We start from the raw sequence: 19,416 nt of genomic DNA on the forward strand, positions 1-19,416 counted from the left end.
GCAAGAAAATTCCTCTCATCTCTGTGAAAAGCCACATGCCAAGACACTTTACAAAACACGATGTGGAACCAAGCATGGTTCCTTGCCGCCTTTGACCCTTTGGCAAACAAGGCAGAGGTGGGTGGTACACGGCCAAAGTGTGGACTAAAGAACATCCAGTCTCTCTAATGTAACTGCAACCGTATTTCCATCTGCCAAAGACCTTGCCCACCAGAAAGGCCATTCTCTCTCTAGGGGTCTGGCCTGGGGACATCCTAGTCAGCTTGAGGGGACATGAACACCTGTCTCTCAGAATGTGAGAGTCCGCAACACTGCACACTCACTTCCTGACTCAGCCTTGCTCAGTTACTCTTCAACCACAGAGACGGCACCCAGGGAACTATTTACCCCTGAGGGCTATGGCTTTTGGCCATCTTTCTAGTGCATTTAGAACTCTCAAAATTATAAATGTCATGGCATTAAAAACAGGGTAACTAAAGGCCTCTAACAGTGCAAGGAAAACTGGAAATTAGAATTTCTATTTTTATTTCTAAGTCCAGTTTCACTAAAAATACTACTTCTTACCGAAAGAAACGTCTCGATGTTCTCGTGAACAAAGGAGGCGATATCCTGCCAGTCCAGGATGTCTCCCAGCCAGCTATTCTGACGATTTATATGCATCTTGTGTCCCTTGTGCCTTCCAGAGTGCGTTACATTCTACGGAAGAAAATGGTTCACACATGAAATCTCCATTTAATCCAAAGCAGAAAAAGTATAAATACCCCATTTCAGTTTGGGTCCACTGGAGCACTTTAGCAGTTACTCAAAGGTGAAAATTTTTGCATTATTTAAGAGATCAGCCAAGAACTCCATCTAAAGACCTGAACTTTATTTTTCTGCTTATCTTCTCAATACCACGTGTCAGCCTAGCTCAAGTGCTCCCTTCCTAAATACAGTTGTGAACACACTTTGTTCCTCAAGATGTACAACTATACACCAACAAAGCATTTACCTTCTTTTTTCTTTTCAGCCCCTCTACCTTTTTTTGGGTCTCCCATTTTTGCTTTTTTCCTCCTTTTCTCATCCCCCTTATTAATCTTCCACACAAGATAAAGAGAGCAAAGGGGGAGAGAATATAAAGGACATCTAAAACTAATACAATGTTATATGTCAATTCTATCTTGACAAAATGGGGGAAAATGAAAAAGAAACAAGAATGGGGGGGGAATCTAACTCCATATGAAAGACAATTACACTGACAAGAATGCAGGAATAATTAAATTTGAAAGAGGTAAGAATAAACAAAGTGACTAGTGAGGTTAACAATCAGAAACAGAAGTTGTTTCTTAACATTTTGTTTGCATTCTGACACTTGCCAACGGCACGGTGAAATCACTCTTCATTACGCAATGAAGACATTAGGTACTAGTAGAAGATATAAAGAAAGGAATACACCTGCCTGCTTACAGACCTATGCTTTTAAAACACTGAGCTTCCTGGACCATAAAATGAAGCTTTTAAATGGGGGTGAGGGATAGAAAAAGCTGTTTGTAAGCAGAAGCCCCAGACCTGGCAGAGGAAAAAGACACCTTTCCAATTGACCAGTTCTTCAGCAGATAGCTACCTACAAATTCCTCAGTTAGTTCTAACCTCCCCTCTTTGAAACCCCCAAAAACCAACACTGTTCCCTCAATTCGTCCCAGGGGAAGAGTAAATAAAAACAGGTCACTGAGCAACAAATTCAAACCTGAAACTGAGCTTTCCTCCCTTCCACCCCAAGTGAAGAGGTTGATATATACATGCTCCTCTTCTCCTGTCAACCCTGTGAAAACTGATCACCAACTTGTCCCGTTCTCTACTCCTTCCCCACTGGACAGTCCTCTTCCACACTGCTGCCCCTGAAGGCCCACGGGCCCAGCCAACCCGGTGTACAGCATGACCCACACAACCAGCTGCTGTCAAGACCAGCATTTTTATATTTAGTGGAAAATGGTATTATTTTCCATCACAATTTCTGAAGTAATAATAGTATATCAGCACAAGAACAGGTAAAGGTGATTAAAAAATCAAGATCTCCAAACTTTTGGATCTATTTTACTTCCTCAAAGAAAAAGTTCTTAATGTCTAGAGCTGTACTATCTCAAACAGGAGCCACTAATCACATGTGGCTATTAGCACTTAAAATGGAGCTAGTCCAAAAACAGGAGAGTCCAAAAACGGCATTAGTATAAAATATACATCACCAGGTTTCCAAGGCTTATAAGAAAAAAACAAAGGATATAAAATATCTCACTAAGATTTTTTCTACTTGTTTGCATATTGAAATGATGATATACTGGGGGTATGTTGGGGTAAGTGAAATATTAAAATTAATCTCAACTGTTTATTTTTTGCTTTTTCAGGTGGCCATTAGAAAAATTAACATTATACACATGGTTTACATTGCATTTCTACATAATGAGATAAGATGCTGTTGATGATGCTGTTTTCATCTTGTGTTCAGTCCCCATCACAGGGACTGGTGGGTTCTGCATGCAGATTAGCCATCAATTCAAGTGGACTTTTAGTAACCTGAAGTTTAAGACCTTGCAGCTTAAAAATTTCAATAAATGATATCCCAATGTTAATAATCTATCTAATTAACATCTATCTAGTCAATGAGTCTGTAAAATAAAAGGACTTTATTAGTTTACAACTGAAATCCTCTAATAAAATAACTTACCTTTACAAACCAAGAATGATACAATCTGTCCCAAAGTTCTAGTACTTGCTTTTCAATTACAGCAGTATTGTTCACCTTATCTCCCAGAATTTTATGAAGCTGGAAGAAATATAAATATGATCTGGTTTAATATTTCAGACAACAATCCAGTAAAATTAATTCATGCTTGGTCTTTACATCTGTTCCAAATCAAACTAAAATGTTCCAGACTATTTAATTGCCTCTAGCTACCTTATGATCTTTTCTTAAACTCTACTCTTCAATATTCCTAGCAAATTTCCTTGCCTTTCTTGGCTTTTTGCTTCCCTCTATTTTTGGGTCTTTAAGAGAGCTACTTCAGGTTGTAAGAGAATGGTCATATAAAACCATGATCAGACTCAGCAAATCTGCCCAGAGAAAAATCTGTTGCATGTGGCCCAAGTGCTCATCCGTTACACAGAAATCCCATGCTACATTTATCACCGGTATAAGAATTACCACAGAACTTTAAGTAAAATTTTAGAACCTTAGCTATAAACACAAGTATTTCCCATAGTCTGCTGAGAGACGTCAGGTCTCAGAGTTACAACTAATGAGACTGGTGGGGTTTCTGGGAATCAAGTAGAGTGAGACAAGATAACTTTGAGGAAAATTATTCATTATAATACCACATGTTTGTTATTAAAACCACAGCCTAATAGTAGAAAATTTATTTGAGAGAGAGAGAGAGAGAGAGAGAGAGAGAATTTTAAGCAGGCTCCACGCCCAGTGCAGAGCCTGACATGGGGCTCGATCCCATGATCCTGAGATCATGACCTGAGCCAAAATCAGTAGTTGGATGCTTAACCGTCTGAGCCACCCAGGTGCCCCAAAGACATTTTTTAAAAGATAAATACGAATTTGTAGTCCCACTTTCTTACCATAACTTTCTATTTTTCCATATCCTCTGCAACTTTCTGCCTGTCTATAGAAATTTAGAATTCATCACTTCATCACTAACTTTCATCTTCATTTTTAATGGTTCCATATTAGTTCTAGTTTTTTTTTCTTTTAAGATTTAATTTTTGGGCGCCTGGGTGGCTCAGATGGTTAAGCGTCTGCCTTCGGCTCGGGTCATGATCCCAGGGTCCTGGGATCGAGTCCCGCATCGGGCTCCCTGCTCCTTGGGAGCCTGCTTCTCCCTCTGCCTCTCTCTCTCTCTCTGTCTCTCATGAATAAATAAATAAAATCTTAAAAAAAAAAAAAGATTTAATTTTTAAGTAATCTCTACACCCAATCTCTACTCCCAATCCCAAAATCAAGAGTCACACGTTCTACCAAATGAGCGAGCCAGCACCCCAGTTCATTAAGTTTTGGTATTATTTTAACATTACCTGATCAAGGAATATAGAGATGGTTCCCAATTTTTAATATCACAAGTAACACTGCAATGAATGTCCTTACACACAATTTTTTTCTTACTATTAATAGTAAGATAAATGTACAGGAATCAAAGGATAGAGGCACTTTACTAAAGGCTCTTGCTATGCATTGCTAAATTGTCTTCTATAGGCATTGTACCAATTAATATTTTCCAACATTGTATGAATAAACCAATTCTTCCAAAGCCTTATGGACTGATAAACTATTAGATAATTTAATAGGTGTGAAACTGTAACCAATTATTTATTATTTTCTTCTTCAGTTACAAGAGTGACCATTTTTCCATGTTGGTTTTCAATCTGTATTTTCTCGTGTGTGTCCTATCCACACCTTTTGCTCACTTGACACTGTCCTTATAGATATCTGAACCAGTTTTTAGACATATTGGATGCAAACATATCTGCCCAATGTTTTCCTCTATACTGATTCATAAACCAAATGCAAATGAGTGAATATAATAAAAACCATTTATCTTTGCACAGCATTTTACAATTTACAAATGGCTTTCCTCTACATTATGTGATCTTTACAACAACCCAAGAGTTCGGCAGAAAAAGGTTTTTATCACCTTTGTACTTTCAAGATGAGAAAGCAGATTTAGAAAGGACCCATGACAGGCCTGAGGTCAGGCAGCTAACTGGCAGAGGTAGGATTAAAAACTCTAATACTCTTTCAACTTAGCATCTATAACCTATGAACAAAGAACATCTAACACAGCAAACTGCCCAAAATAACTATAAGCCACAATTACCCCTAGTCTAATTTCCTTTAATTACTTTACATTTGTCTTTTAGGTATCACGACTGTCGGACACTCACAGACTTCCTACTACCAGCTCTTTCTGTCACTGTCCGCTCAGTTCCTGAGACCCTTCTTTACCCAGAAGAGCCCCTGGGCTGGCTGTCCACACAGCGGCCTCTGCCACAATCAAGCAGTCTCTCAAACCCACACCCCCTTTATCCCAGCACGACAGTGAGTAACTCTACAACACCACGACTTTGATGGCAGAATTCAGCGTCACTTCAATCCTGTGGTGTTGCCGGCCGCAGAACATCACAGCCCTGGAACACCAGCCTGTGACCTTACGGTACGTATCACAAATCACAAGGAAGACTGGGCCAGAGAGCAGGAGCCTGGCGGCCACATCACTGCTCTCAGAAAAATCACCAAAGCACAGGTACTGTTGGTGGTAGAGGAGATGCTCTTAGCATACGGAAGACAATGAAGCACTAAGAGTAGTCAGAATGCCTCTCGAGAGCTTTAACTTAAGACGAATAACCTCATCTATAAAATGGGGATGGGGAAATCAGTGGGCAGTTCTCTGCTCTCACTTTGCTTGGAACCTTGCCAGCATCTGCCACAGCTGACCAAGTCTTTCTTGCAAAATCTTCTCTCAGCCCCTAAGACACACACAGGTGGTTCCTCCCACCTCACAGGCTACTCCTCCTCCTCAGTCTTCTCTGCTGGCTCGCTTCTGTGACCTTCAAAAGCATAAGTGCTCCAGGAACCTATCTTTGGTCCTCTTCTGTTTGTGCTGTCTCCTTAGGCCATGTTATGGGATAAACTGTATCCCTCCTAAATTCATATGTTGAGATCCTAACCCTTCCTGTACCTCAGAATGCAACTGTACTTGGAGATAGGGTCTTTAAAGAAGTAACTAAGTTAAAATGAGTCCATCAGGGTGGGCCCTAATCCATCATGATTGGTGTCCTTATAAAAAGAGATTAAGAGACAGACACACGCAGACAGAAGACCATGTGAAAAAGACACAGGCATCTATAAGCTGAGGAGAGACGCCTCAAAAGAAACCAATCCCACCAACACCTTGCTTGATCTTGGACTTCCAGCCTGTAGAACCATGAGAAACTAAATTTCTGTTGTCTGAGCACCCAGCCTGTGGTACTTTGTTATGGCAACCCTACCAAACTAATACAGTTCATCTCTACTGATGGGTAGAGTGATAGGTACTGTCTGATGATATTCAAACTTCTACCTACAGCCCCGATCTCTCCTCTGAGCCCCAGCTATGTATGTCCAATTGCCTTTTCTGATGCCTTGACTTAGATATCTGCTAGGTATCTCTAACTTACCACGCCCCAAACAGAATTACAGCTCCATCTATCTGTAATTCCCCACCCTCCCCACCACCTCCAGGTCTTTTTATCTCAGGAAGGGGCACAGCTACCCTTCCAGGTGGGCTAACTAAAACTTCCTTCCCTTTCACTCCACATCTAATCCATGAGTAATTCTTGTCAGAACTACCTCAAAAATATATCCCAGATGTGACCATTTCTCTCAATTTCCACTTCTACCATCCTAGTCCAAGTCATCAACATCTCCCCTGGACTACTGGAATATTCTTTTAGCCAACCCCCTGCATTCTCCATTCCTGCCCATCTCTCCATAAAGCAGCCAAAATGAGCTTTCAATATCCTAAATCAGGTCATGTCCCTTTCTGCTTTAAATCCATGTTTATCTTTGTAACTAAAATAAAATCCCAACTTCTTATTATCACCTATGGCTCGTCCTGTCACCACATTCCCCATTCCAGCCACGTTGGCCTTCTTTCTTTCCTTCAACCAAGCTTGTTCCTATCTCAGAGCCTTTGAATTTTCTATGGCCTCAACTTGAACATTCTTTTCCCAGTGTTGGTGAAAGCATCACCTTCTGAAAGACATTCTCTGGCATTCTAGCTAAGGCATCACCCTAGGTTACTCTCTACATTACCTGGTCACAGCACTTCCAGAACTGGAATGGTTACTTCTTGACATGTTTCACGTCTGTCTCCTTTCATTAGAGTAAGCTCCAGGAGGGTGGTAACTCTTTCTGGTCTACCGCTTTTCCCCAGCACTTATAACAGTGCCTGGCACATTTGTGAACTGGCTGTCACTTCCCTCATTCTAGGCATGGGAGAAGGGACAGAGAAAACCCATTCACGACTATTAAGCAGAAAGGTTAGCTCAAGCAAGGATGTCGAATGAAGAAAGTAAATTAGATTTGAGCAAACAGCAAACTAGCAGGTCTGGGTAGAATAATGCATGGAGGATACAGGAGATAAGGCTGACAAGGTACACTGGGGCAGGCAGACAGGAACCTTCTCTGCTCATACCTAAACATACCCTAAAAAACTCTTCATTTTCTGAGTATGACCTTTTCCCCTAGCTTTAGCCCTTCCTACACTTTAGCTCTCAGGACCCAGTTCTCACATGATTTTTAGCTAGATGAGATCTGAGCTTATTAGAAAAGCTAGCGCTACAGGGGCACCTGGGTGGCTCAGTAGGTTAAACATCCAATTCTTGATTTCAGCTCCAATCACAATCTCAGGATTGTGGGATCAAGCCCCACACTGGGCTCCCCACTCGGCAAGGAGTCTGCTTGGGATTCTCTCTCTCCCTCTCCTTTCCCCCTTACCTCCCCCAACTCCGAGCATGCTCTAAAGTTCTAAAATAAATAAATAAATCTTAAAAAAAAAAAAAGCTACCCCTACAATTTCAATGGTTTTTTTATTTTTTTTTAAGATTTTATTTATTTATTTGACACAGAGAGAGGGAGGGAGGGAGGGAGAGGGAGTGAGCACAAGCAGGGGGAGCAGCAGGCTACCTGCTGAGCAAGAAGCCCAATGTGGGACTCAATCCCAGGACCCTGGGATTATGACCTGAGCTGAAGGCAAACACTTAACTTACTGAGTCATTGAGATAATTCACACACCTTATAATTCACTCACTTCTGTGTACAATTCAATAGTTTCTTTTAGTATATTCAGAGTTATGGGACCATCACCAAAATCAATTTTGGAACATTTTCATTACCCCCAAAAGAACCCCCATACTCCTTAGCAATCACTCCCTCATTTCGCTCAATCTCCCCATACCCCTGGAAACCACTATTCTACTCTCTGTCTCCGTAGATATACCTCTTCTGGACATTTCATAGAAATAGAATCATACATAAGTGGTCTGACTGCTTCTTTAACTCAGTGTAATGTTTTCAAGGTTCATCCATATGGTAGAATGTATCAGTGCTTCCTTCCTTTTTATGGCCAAATAATATTCCATTAGAGAGATATACCACATTTTGCTTATCCATTCATCAGTCAACGGACATTCAATGGTTGGTTTTAGATATTATCCCCGTATCTTCCAAATCAGGACATGATTATGTTACAACCTTTGTTAGCAATGTCATCTCTCTTCAACTGTCTTCCCTTTTTGAGTCCTAAGCAAAAGGTTTCAAACTTATCTTCTATGTAATTTGAAATTTATTTCTATAAAATCTAAGGCATATTTCTCCAGCTCTTTCCAAATAGGTAAGAATTCCAGAACTCAAAGAGAAAAACCAAAAAAGTAAATGCTATGCTTTCAGCAGAGTAAATCAGCCAATATAGTTCTAGATGTCTAAAAGGCTCCTGCAATGACTGGATCTTCTTCTATGATAGTTAGGAGATCTATACCCATAAACTTTATCTTTCACTTACTCAGCAAATATTTTTTAAAGACTTTCATGTGGCATTTGATTAGGTCACCTGGTATGGACTCAAGAAAATCAGTTACACAGATCTTTCTTTTAACTTTTTACTCGACCACAATTTCATCCTTAGGTTAGATTACTATACACATGTGTACAGTATAATTTTTCAGATAACTTTTTTTTTTGAGATTTTGTTTTTTAATTTTGCCGAAGGCAGTCGTTTAACCAACTGAGCCACCCAGGCGCCCCTTGTTTTTTAATTTTGAACATGGAATCACATACCAGTACTTTTTTTCTGGGCATATATCTCACTGTAACAAATCTTGTCAATCCCTAGATGTTCCTAATTACTTTAATACATTAAAATTCCAAATTACCTTCTTTCTCATAGGCAATATGGGGGGGGGGGGCAATGCCAAATCTGTATCATGGAGTCTGACCCTTACCTGCAGTAACTGTGCCTTATCCTCTATCCTTCATGTCCTTCCACAAAGCTTCAGACAAGCTAATCTCCTCAAGCACACTCCTGCCTCCACATCTTGACCCACATAAACACACCTTAAAATACACGATGCCTTCTCTTTATTCATCGAAAACCTATCATTCATTCCTTCAAGGTTTATCTCAAGTGCCACAGTAAAGCACCTAGCCCAGTTCTTGGCATGCACTTCTAGCGTGTAGAAAGAACGAGGGATTTAGAATTCGTCTTCAGTTTGAAACCAAGCTCCGCAATTTACTACATGACCACTGGGAATTTACTTAGCCTTGCTAAGCCTGTTTCTTCCTCTGTAAAGTGGGCCAAACAATTTAGACTACTATAGGTTTCTTGGAAAGATTAAATGAAACAAACTGGAAACTGCCAAGCACAGTCACTAGCAGATAATATTTAATATTTGCTAACAACCTTTTTTTTCCTCCACAAAGTCTTATTTGACCACCCAATTTTAATGATCATTCTGTCCTAATGCACAAATAATGAATACTTACCTTGAACAAGAAGCAAAAGACAAACCTCTCTGTTCAAACTACTAGCACTATTAAATAAATCCTCCGGAAAGTTTACTTTCATTGTATGTTTCTTGTTGACTCATATATTTAAGCCTATTTAAAAAATGGAAACTGTTCTAAATGGAATCTCTACTTACACTTCATCAAAGCAGGAAGCCCCTACCAATGAAGACCCTGCAGAGAGAAAGCCACAGAGAGAGGCTCTTCCCTTACCTTGTGTGTTATCCATTCTCTTCCATACTGGTACACGTTGTTAGCTGCAGAATTGAGGGCTCTTTGGACTACTTGAGCCTCAGGAAGCCAACTTATTTAAAATAAAAAGAAAAAATTACAAGCTAGTATATTTTTAGTGGACTGTGTCAGTAACTCTTGGAATTCCATGTATTTAAACAATCAGTAACTGACAAATTGTTGCTCAGTCATCACAAGCAGATACAAATGAATCTCATGCAGGAATCCTTGACTTCCAAGCCTAACACTTAATTCTACCATTGGCCCTTCAAGGGGCCCTGCAAGCTCTCCTTAGCTTTTAGACCCACTTTCCCCACAAACTCCCTTTCATTCTGCTCTGGCTGGTGTCTCTGCCCATACATGTCCCGGATCATCTGCCTTATTCAACACCAGCCTTATTCCGCATCAGAACTGCTCAGAAACCTGTTAGACATGCAAATTCTTGGGCCCAGGTCCAGACCTACTGAAAAAGAAATGGGGCTGAGGCCCTGCAACCAGTATCCTAATGAGCCGTGAAAGTGATTCTGATACATGCTGATCTAAGAACTGAGTGAAGAACTGAGAAAGAAAACAAGAGGGCAAATCATTGTTTTCAATGGAGATCTTTTTCGTTATGATGTGAGGAAGTCCTGAGCAGAGTTCTAGCTATACGAGGAGCTGCATCTACAAGCTTTACTCTTCATGCCATGAGAGATGGCCTCCCCACTATCCTGTTAACTAAGCAGACTGTATCATCTGCCTTAATCAATAACACATTACCTATGCCCAGTGTTTTCCGAAGGAGAAATACCTTCACGTATTCTTTATTTTTTTTAAGATTTTATTTATTTATCTGAGAGAAAGAGAGAGAGCAAGCGAGCGCACAAGCAGGGGGAAGGGAAGAGGGAGAAGGAGAAGCAGACTCCCCCCTGAGCAGGGAGCCCTGACACAGGCCTCAATCCCAGGATCCCAAGATCATGACCTGAGCAAAAGACAGACACTTAACTGACTGAGCCATCCAGGAGCCCCTCATATATTCTTTAAATTGTACCTCAAAGGGTTGTACACTACAGATGTTGGCATTCACAAATTTAATAGTCCTGATTTCAACTATCCATGACTGATGCCCAAAGGCCAAGGCAAACAGTAACTAAGAACTTTCCTGAGGCCTAAATATGACACAAAACACAAAGCTGGCTTATGGGAAAGAGTCAAGTCAAATGAGCAATGTTCTCAACCTACAGCAGTTTTACATACTTGTAGTACTTTATATAGTAAATTGGAAGTGATAACTTGCTTGTGTGTGTGTGTGAGAGAGAGAGAGAAAGATGGTCCTAAAGAGAAAGCCAACTGCCACTGACAGGGACAAATGTAATGATACAGAGAAAAAGACATTTTGGATACATTAGAAAGTGCAATGTCAAATTGGTAATGGTTTCAATCTTTAATCAGTTCTTCCTACATCCAAATAAAGTATTTCTGAAACTTTTGGCAAATTCTCAAATATTTCTCAGCAAGTTAAGACAAAACTTTAGAGATGATTACAAATCTAATAATCTAAGTATGAAGACATGAACAGGAAATTAAAATCTTTAAACAGAGATGGGATTTGGGAGAAATTTAGCAGATTTTAAATTATTCTAGTATTTAGAGGTTCACCAGTGCTTTGAAGGAACTGCTGAATATTTTCAATTACATGGTATGACATTTTATGGGGAAAATTATAACCTCTAGTGTTAAAGTATGAGGATTCACATTAGTATTTGAATAGATCTTTAATGACTAACAAGTATCTATTAGGCCTGATAAATTCTTGCTGGCTACTGTGAAAACACTTTGCCGAAATACTCACACAGGTATCCTAAGAGCCACAGATGAGAGGAGCTGTTGTGAGGCCAAGTCAAAGATCTTGGCTCTGTCCAGACCTCCTCACAAGGAGTGCCCTCGAGGAGACACAGGGCCAAAACCACCTGAGCAACCCTGGCTGGGACACGCTGGGATGCGCTTTGACCTTCTACCAACCAGAGCCAATCACTAACTCTCCTACGCTAAGTCAAGAGGGATCCCTTAGGAGAAACCAAGTTCCTACAAATTGGACTGATGTACCCTCATCTTCCTGGATAAAGGTTAATCTGTATCACAATATGACCTACCAAGAGAACAATTAAAAACAACTTAGCAATGAAGCAGGGGAAATCGGAGGGGTAGAGGAACCATGAGAGACGATGGACTCAAACTGAGGGTTCTAGAGGGGAGGGGGGTGGGAGGATGGGTTAGCCTGGTGGTGGGTATTGAGGAGGGCACATTCTGCATGGAGCACTGGGTGTTATGCACAAACAATGAATCATGGAACACTTGATCTAAAACTAATGATGTAATGTATGGGGATTAACATAAAAATAAAAAAACAAATAAACAAACAACTTAGCTTAGCCTGTTGGATTCCTTCCAACTAAGGGAAGTCACATTCATTACCATTTTAATGTCATCTCCTAATGAGGGCCATGAGAATCAACAGGCTTGAGACTAGTTAACAGAAAGCAGGAAACGGACTCCAAGTGAACAGAACCATCCAAGACAAGAATTAAGATGTGCTCCAACTTCAACTTCATTTTCTATGAAGCTCTGTAAAGATGACACTATCCTGTCTTCATATTATTCATCGGCTCACTGAATACACTCATGGGGAGTCAAGGTACCTACTACACAGGGTGTATAAAATGTGCACACTGGAAATATGTATGATCAATTCCTTCTTTATTTTTTAAGATTTATTTATTTATTTGAGAGAGAGAGAGAGAGCGTGCGCAAGTGGGGGGAGGGGCAGAGGGAGAGACGCAGACTCCCCAGTGAGCAGAGAGCCCGACACCAGGCTTGAGGTCAGGACCTAGAGATCATGACCTGAGCTGAAACCAAGAGTCGGCCACTTAACTAACTGAGCCACCCAGGGACCCCTGACCAATTCTTAACTGTATCTCCTCCACTAGGTATACCCACATGAATTTTCCACAAAGTCAACTGCCTTCTTCAGGACAGGAATCCACTTGGGTACTGAGACTATAAGAACCATTAGTATTCATGTCCACCCCCATTAATCTGCTGCAAAAGAATCAGACTTTCCACAAATCATCAAAGTCTAAACAGCTTTTAAAAACCTTCCTGCATGGGGTGCCTGGGTGACTCAGTTGGGTGCCCAACTCGTGATTTCGGCTCAGGTCATGATCTCAGGGTTGTGAGATCAAGCCACGTGTCCGGCTCCCCGCTCTGCACAGAGTCTACTTGGGTTTCTCTCTCTCTCTCCCTCTGCCCCTCCCCCCCCGCTTGTGTGTGCTCTCTTAAATAAATAAATCTTAAAACAAAACAAAACACAAAACTGCCTGCATGGAATATTACACAGCAATAAAAGGGAACACACTTAATAATACATACAACACCTTCAATGAATTTCAACAGAATTATGCTGTAGGTGTGGCTATAAAGGGGTGGCATGAGGATTCCTGTGGTATGGAACAGCTCTGTATCTTGATGGTCTTGGTCTTGACAGCTTACAGGAAGCTACACATATGATAAAAACTGTGAGCACACACACACACATACATACGAGTGCATGTAAAACAAGTGAATTGTCCATTTCCTAGTTTTGTTATTGTATTATAGTTATGCAAAATGACAACATTAGAGGAGGTGGGGTGAAGAGTCCATGGGACCTCCCTGTGCCTTTCTTTGCCATGTCCTGTGAATCTAGAATTATTTCAAAATTTAAAAATAAAAACAAGCAACTTTCTAAACTACTCTGATCTAGGGCTCCCCAGACTGTGTGTGCCTTCAATACAGTAGTAGAGATAGTCAGTCCTATTGCAATTGAAAACCAGTACAGAGAGGCTCTGGACGTCTGGACTTATTTCCACTACAGAAGAATGACCATCAAAGAAGAGGAGCCGCTGAGATATTAAGGCTGCCAATTTTTTAACTTCACTCCAGATCTCTCTCCTGAACTACACACCAACAAAGGCAATGGCCTACCGGATGCTTCTGCTTATACTTACCATAGGCACCTCAAACTCAACAGGTAAAAAAGTAAGTGAATTCTTTTCCCCACCATATCTGCTCCTCTATTTCCCATCTTGGTGAATCTACCATCAACCGCCAACTTACAAAGCCAAAAACACAAGTAATGCTAGATTTCTTCCAACTATATCCAACTAATCACCAAATCTGTCCATCCTCTTCATTGCCACTATAACTATCCACAATTAAGGGCTTCATCATCTCTTACCTGGTTTACTCTGGCTTTTAACTGATCTAAAAGGCTCAAATCTTATACCCTGGTCCATCTTTTCTCCACAGTACAGAGGGAAAAACTGTTCTAGAATGAAATGTTTATGCCAGTTCTTTTCTTCCATCCTTAATCAAGATAATGAACATATCTATCACTCTCAAAAGTTTCCTTGTGCCCCTGTGTACTCCCTTCCCAGAGCCCACTATCCACAGACAACCACTGATCTTTCTGTCACTATAGATTAATTTGCATTTCCTAGAACTTTGCATAAATGGAATCATATTGTATGGACTGGTTTTTTTTTTTTTTTTTTTTGCCTGACTTCTTTCACTCAGCATAATTATTTTGAGATTCATCCATGCTGCTGCATATATAGTTAATTTTTATTTAATGCTAAGTATTATTCCTTTGTACGGATATACTACAATTTGTAACTAATCAGAAATATTAAGGACAAGCACTTGAGTATGCTCTGGGTAACAGGAGATAAGTGCAGAGAAATATATTCTGAAAGACATCCTTTTAAGGATATTCAAATATGATTCTAAACCAAGTTCAAGAAATGTCCAAGCAGGTTTTACATAAAGAAATAAAGTCAACTGAAAGTAGAAAACCAAGCTAAATGTCAATTTACAATCCTAAAACTGGCTGAGTATTTCCTACTTAAATTAGTGACTACCTTGGAGTTAAAAAAAAAAAAAAAAAGGCCATACAATTTGTCATCAAATTCAACAAGGTAACATAAAAACCTCTTTCACAGAAGCCAAATTAAACAAGTACAAAAAAAGATCCTCTAAGACAGGGGTTGGCAAATTTCTTCTGTAAAGTGAAAGAGAGTAAGTATTTCAGGCTTTTGCGACATAAAACCTGCGTCACAACTACTCAATTCTACCTGTTCTTGCAGCCCCAAGACAGCCATAGACAGTATGTAAATGAATGGGTGTGGTTTGTTCTAATAAAACTTTACAGAGATGCCTAGGTGGCTCAGTCGGTTAAGCATCTGCCTTCGGCTCAGGTCACGATCCCGGGGTCCTAGGATAGAGTCCCGCATCGGGCTCCTTGTTTAGCAGGGAGCCTGCTCCACCCTCTGCCTGCCACTCCCCCTGCTTGTGCTCTCTCTCTGTCAAATAAATAAGTAAAATCTTTAAAAACAACAACAAAAACAACAACAAAACTTTACAGAAAGAGGTGGTTGGAAGTCACCCTGAGCCACAGATTGCCAACCTTGCCTCCAAAATGATACAATGTGAGGGTGCTTGGGTGGCTCAGTTGGTTAAGCATCTTGACTTGGTTTCGGCTCAGGTCATGATCTCAGGGTAGTGAGATCGAGCCCTGCACCAGGTTCCATGCTCAGCTGCAGGTCTGCTTGGGATTCTCTCCCTACCCTTCTCTCTCTACCCCTCCTCCCACTCTGCTCTATCTCTATAATAAATAACTCTTAAAAAAAAAAAAGATACAATGTGGAAACACTGCTGACTCTGCCACTGGGGGGATTATCTTAATTTCTTAACCTTTGATCCTGATTCCTCATCTGTGAAATGGGGATTGTCTCTTCAATCTCCTCAGTCACTGTGAGGAACACAGGACACACTGTAGGTGAAAGTGCTTTGCAAATCATAAATATATTATAAACTGTAAATCTCATTTCAAATATAAAGACATTGACCATAAACTGTTACCAAAATCTTAAGTATTTCCCTCTCCCACCATCCCCCAAAACATGCAGTTCTTATGCAAAAATGACAACATTCATCAAAGCTTTTCTCTTCCGATCTTTTCTCTTCCAAGGTAGCTGCATCAATGAAGATCATTTCGTGAAATGATACTAAACCTAGGGCATCCATTTCTATTCTTGCAAAATAATATCCTTACTTTGCCCACTCAGGGTGATTTGCTAGAGTCTCATTAATCAAATTGCTTGTGACTTCAATCATGTGTACACTCTCTTGATGTACCTGTATTATGGATAGAAAAGAATCTCAATAAAAAATAAGCCCAATTTAACATTTATTTTTCTACACTATTATTGGAACTATGCTTTTGAGTCAAATAATTACGCATCTTAGTATCAATTAATTTAGAACCCTGTACTGAACAGCTGCTATACATAATGTCCTATGACCCTCACTATGGAATTTAAAAAGTACATAACAGCTCCCTGACTTCAAGCTCAACAACTTCAGGAAAAATTACATAAAAAGATACATTCAAATATTTATACATACACACAAGACAAATAAGTAAATATATTCAGTTCACACACGTGCCTATAGTATATGTAAGCAAAACCAACACTGCATGAGCTTACAAAATTATGATGCAGTGTGACACATACAAGCAAATAAGGAATTTAGTAAAGCTTTGGAGTAAAAAAAAAAAAAAAAACAAAGCCAGCTGAAACTGCACCTCAGAATTTACTTTGTTAAATAACCAACAAAACGAGGAGGACAGGGGTGCCTGGGTGGCTCAGTTGGCTAAGCGTCTGACTACTGATTTCGGCTCCAGTCATGATCTCAGGGTTGTGAGATCAAGCCCTGTGTCAGGATCCCCACTCAGCGTGGAGTCAGCTTGAGATTTTCTCTCTCCCTCTGCCCCTCCCACTCCCCCCACCCCCAAAATGAATTAAAAAAAAAAAAGAGGGATAAAAAGAAACAAGCCAGTGTCAGAGAACATGCTCTATATTTTACTATTTTTTTAAAAGATTTATTGGAGAGAGAGAGAGAAAAAAAGAGAGAGAACGAGCAGGGGGAGGGGCAGAGGGAGAAGCAGACTCCCCATTGAGCAGGGAGCCCAACATGGGGCTTACTTCCCGAGATCATGACCTGAGCGGAAGGCAGCCACTTAACGGACTGAGCCACCCAGGTTCCCCTATATTTTACTATTTTTATTTTTATTTATTTTTTTTTTTACCAAGTATTTTACTGTTTTTAAATTAGGCATATTGAGCATATGGTTTATCCTGGTATTCCATGTTTACCTGAAAGAACATGATTCTGGGGCGCCTGGGTGGCTCAGTTGGTTAAGCGACTGCCTTCGGCTCAGGTCATGATCCTGGAGTCCCGGGATCGAGTCCCACATTGGGCTCCCTGCTCAGCAGGGAGTCTGCTTCTCCCTCTGACCCTCCTCCCTCTCATGCTCTCTGTCTCTCATTCTCTCTCTCGCAAATAAATAAAATCTTAAAAAATAAAAAAGAAAAAAAGAAAAAGAAAAAGAACATGATTCTGTTGTGGTCACTTCACATTGACTGATAGTGTTTTTCAAGACTTTCATATTCTTACTAATTTGCTATCTACTTATTCTCTCAATTTCTGCAAGAGGAGTATTACTGAATCAATGGTTTTTCTATTTCTCCTTTTAATTCTGAGTATTTTGCTTCATGTATTTTAGAGCTCTATTGCTAGGAACATACACATTTAAAATTGGTATATCCTACTGCAGTATTACTTCACCATTATGAAAAGTCCTTATTTCTTTTTTGTCTTTAGTAATATTTAACTACATTGTCTGATATTAATATAATCATTCTACAACTCTTACGTTTACAGTTTGCATGGTATATCTTTTTTCATCCTTTTACTATCAATCTTTTCATGGCTTTGAATTTTTTTTTTTAAAGATTTTATTTATTTGACAGAGAGAGAGAGAGCACAAGTAGGCAGAGCGGCAGCCAGAGGGAGAGGGAGAAGCAGGCTTTTCGCTGAGCAGAGAGCCCAATGTGGTGCTCAATCCCAGGACCCCGGGATCATGACCTAAGCCGAAGGCAGCCACTTAACCGACTGAGCCACCCAGGCGCCCCTTCATGGCTTTGAATTTCAAGGGTAAAACACTTATAGATACCATTTAGCTAGAACTTGCTGTTTTATATCCAGTCTGAAAATCTCTGCCATTTGATTATTTAATTGCTTCACATTTAATACATCCATTGATATGACTGGATTTAGGTCTGCCATTTTGCTATTTGCTTTCTGTCTCATCCCTATTCTTATTCTTTTACTGCCTTCTGTGTTAAGCAACTATATTTTTAGTATACCATTTTAGTTCCTCTAAAATTTGTTAGTGGTTGCTATTTATCATAAGTTTACCACATCTTTATCACAGATCACCTCAAGTTAATATTGACTTACTTCCAATAAAATATAAGAACTTCATACCAGTATAATTCTGTTTCCCGGTCTTCTTTTTGTGCTGTGGTTATACATATATAGTTCATCTATGTGTATTATAAACTCTACAATACAGTGTTTTACTCTTTTACTTTCCTTTAAATAGTCCTGTTGTTTAAATAAACTGAGAAGGGGGGGGATATAATTTTTATATATACCCACATATTTACCAAGTGCTCTTCATTCTTCCCTTTGGATACAAGTTATTTCTAGAGTCATTGCTCTTCAATCAGAAGGAATTCCTTTAGCATTCCTTACAGTGCAGGTCTGCTATTAACAAATTCTCAGTTTTGGTTATCTAGAAATACTTTTATTTTGCCTTTGCTTTTAAAGAATAGTTTCAGAGGGGCCCCTGGGTGGCTCAGTCAGTTAGTGTCTGACTTCAGCTCAGGTCATGATCCCAGGGTCCTGGGTCATGTGCACGTTGCTCTAAGAAATAAATAAAATCTTTAAAAAAAAAAAAAAAAAAGAATAGTGTCTGTGAATATAAAATTCTTGGTTGACTAGTTGTTTTTTCCCAAGACTGAATATGTCATTCCAATCTCCTGAGGTACTCACTGTTTATTATGAGAAGTCAGTCATTATTTGTTTGTTGTTTTCCTGTGTGTGATGTGTAATTTTTCTCTTGCTTCCTTCAAGATTTTTTTTCTCTCTTTGGCTTCCAGTAGTTGGACTACAATGTGTGTCTAGGTATGGTTTTGTTTTGTATGTATTTATTCCACTCAGCATTTGTTGAGCTTCTTGGCTATTTTAATGTTTTTCATCAAACTTGGGAAGTTTCTGACCATTATTTCTTCAAGTATTTTTTCCACTCTTCTCCTTCTCCTTTCACTTTCTGGGATGCCAATTACACGTCTGTTAGTCTTTGCTATTGTCCTAGAAATCTTTGAGTCTCTCCTCATCCACTATTTTAAAAATATTTTGTTCTTCAGATTGGATACCTTCTATTAATCTTTCTTCAAATTCATTCTTTTTTTTTTTTTCTGGATCTCAAATCTGCTGTTGAGCCTATCCAGTAAATTTTTAATTTGTTATTGCTCTTTTCAACTCTAGGATTTCTACTTGGTTCTGTTTTATAATCTCCATTTCTCTGTTGAGCATCTGCATTTGTTTACACATTATTAGCATACTTCCCTTTAATTTTTGAACATATTTATAATAGCTGCTAAATCCAACATCTGCACTAC

The 19,416-nt window shown here is 39.7% G+C and overlaps 1 protein-coding gene across 4 annotated transcripts in view; it reads right to left on the reverse strand.

The window, feature by feature from the left end:
* Window positions 1–19,416, reverse strand: part of TMEM245 (transmembrane protein 245) — a 108,725-nt gene that overhangs the window by 45,397 nt on the left and 43,912 nt on the right. For all 4 annotated transcript variants that reach the window (XM_045882869.3, XM_045882870.3, XM_054509337.2 and 1 more), the window contains 4 exons: window positions 15,939–16,021; window positions 9,791–9,881; window positions 2,702–2,800; window positions 565–696 (listed from right to left, as the gene is read on the reverse strand). In XM_045882869.3, the coding sequence (XP_045738825.1) occupies window positions 565–696; window positions 2,702–2,800; window positions 9,791–9,881; window positions 15,939–16,021 (405 nt within the window). The remainder of the gene's footprint in view (window positions 1–564; window positions 697–2,701; window positions 2,801–9,790; window positions 9,882–15,938; window positions 16,022–19,416) is intronic.

The sequence above is a fragment of the Mirounga angustirostris genome, unplaced genomic scaffold (assembly GCF_029215605.1).
Source record: "Mirounga angustirostris isolate CCGP_5_RB_7025 unplaced genomic scaffold, mMirAng1.0.hap1 SCAF_15, whole genome shotgun sequence".
NCBI classification, from domain to species: Eukaryota; Metazoa; Chordata; class Mammalia; order Carnivora; family Phocidae; genus Mirounga; species Mirounga angustirostris.